Consider the following 1,865-nt stretch of genomic DNA (forward strand, 5'->3'; position numbering starts at 1 on the left):
CTTACCTCCTTGGTGGTCTCAACGGACACCAATGGCTCTTCACAATCCATTGCTAAAAGCATCTCTTGAGTCTCCATGGTGTCATTGCATTCATTGGAATCATGCACAAGAACATACTCAAGAACATCGTTAGTAGAATGCATATGCATGCTCATAGACTCATTTACAATTTCATCAAGGATATCAATTCTTTTACAATCATCCATATGGGAGGAGCATCTCATGATTTGGTTAAGTTGAAACTCAATTTTCTCATCCCCACGCTAAGGGATAGTCTACCACCTCTCACATCTATGATTGCCCCCGCGGTGGCAAGAAAAGGTCTTCCTAAGATGATTGGGACATTAGGGTCCTCCTCCATTTCTAAGACCACAAAATCAACGGGGATAAAGAACTTCCCAATCCTCATAGGCACATCCTCTACCTTTCCCAATGGAAGCTTCACTGAACGGTCGGCTAATTGGAGGGACACTTGGGTAGGCTTCAACTCTCCCACATTCAACCTTTGAAAAATAGATAATGGCATTACACTCACACTTGCTCCTAAGTCACATAGGGCTTTATATATGACAAGTTCCCCAATTGCACAAGGGATGGAAAAACTCTCGGGGTCTTTCAATTTGGTGGGCAACTTGTTTTGGATAATGGCACTACAACTTTCGGGTAGGCTAATAGTCTCAACCACATCCACAACCCTCTTCTTGGTTAGAATCTCCTTCAAAAACTTGGCATAAGGAGGCATTTTTCTAAGGGCTTCGGCAAAAGGAATGTTCACATAGAGGTTCTTGAGGACTTCTTGGAATTTTGCAAATTGATCATCAAGGTTAGCTCCGGCAAAACGAGATGGGAAAGGCAATTTGGGCTTGTAAGGAGGGACCACTCTCTTTGGAACTTCAACAACCATTGGTTCACTCACCACAACCTCTTCCTCATCTATGGTGGTATCGATAATAGGCTCACTTTCATCAATGGGCTCACTCTCTCCTTGAGTTAGACTTTTAGTAGTTGAATTCACAAGGTTTTTTCCACTTCTTGTCACAATAGCATTAGCTTGATGGGTCTCACCGGGACTTACCCCTTGAGGAGGCAAAGAACCGGGAACTCTTGAAGAATTAGAGGATGACAATTGCGCAATTTGTGTTTCAAGAATTTTATTATGGGTGGCCATGGAATCAAACTTTTGGTTGACTTGAGTCATGAAAGTTTTCAACATTGTTTCAATATTTGACTCTTGAGGAGGTGGGGATTGAGGAGTGGTCTTTGGAAACCGGGAGGAGGATTTTGAAAGCTTTGTGGTGGAGGTGGCTTTTGAAATTGAGAAGAAGAAGATGATTGACCTTGGTAACTCCCTTGACTTTGATAGCTTTGTGGTGGTGGTGGTGGTCTTTGAAAGTTTGAAGGTTGGCCTTGATTTTGAAAATTTTGGCCATAGTTTTGATTCCTTGAACCCCCATAATAGCTTGCACTTCCACCCTCATAGTTGCCTTGATTTCGACCATTTCCATGGTTTTGAAATTGGTTTTGACCTTGGGTTTGATCATCCTTGCAACTAAACCTTGGGTTGTGCCTCCAACCGGGGTTATAGGTGTTGGAATAAGGATCAAACCGTTGGTTGTTTGCATTATTAAAAGCATTAACTTGTTCCATGGGTTGGTCAAAAGGATAGCAATATGAAGAGGGATGATCAAATGAACCACAATAACCACAAGACAAAGCACAAGACATCACACTAGAAGGGGATTGGGGAGTAGAAGGACAAGAAGGGATCGAATTGGACCTTTGAAGTTGTGTAACGAGAGCATCAAACTTGGTGCTCAAAGCATGGATCGGCTCAAGGTCGTACCTTCCTCCTTTCTTGTCACATT

General features: G+C 42.6%; 1 protein-coding gene across 1 annotated transcript; it reads right to left on the reverse strand.

The window, feature by feature from the left end:
• Nucleotides 1–220: 220 nt before the first annotated feature.
• Nucleotides 221–1,198, reverse strand: LOC110802257 (uncharacterized). Its single transcript, XM_022007703.2, has one exon. It carries the CDS (start codon nt 1,196–1,198, stop codon nt 221–223), a length of 978 nt encoding a protein of 325 aa, XP_021863395.2.
• Between the last annotated feature and the right edge of the window lie 667 nt (nt 1,199–1,865).

Source organism: Spinacia oleracea, chromosome 4, assembly GCF_020520425.1.
Source record: "Spinacia oleracea cultivar Varoflay chromosome 4, BTI_SOV_V1, whole genome shotgun sequence".
In the NCBI taxonomy this organism is placed as follows: Eukaryota; Viridiplantae; Streptophyta; class Magnoliopsida; order Caryophyllales; family Amaranthaceae; genus Spinacia; species Spinacia oleracea.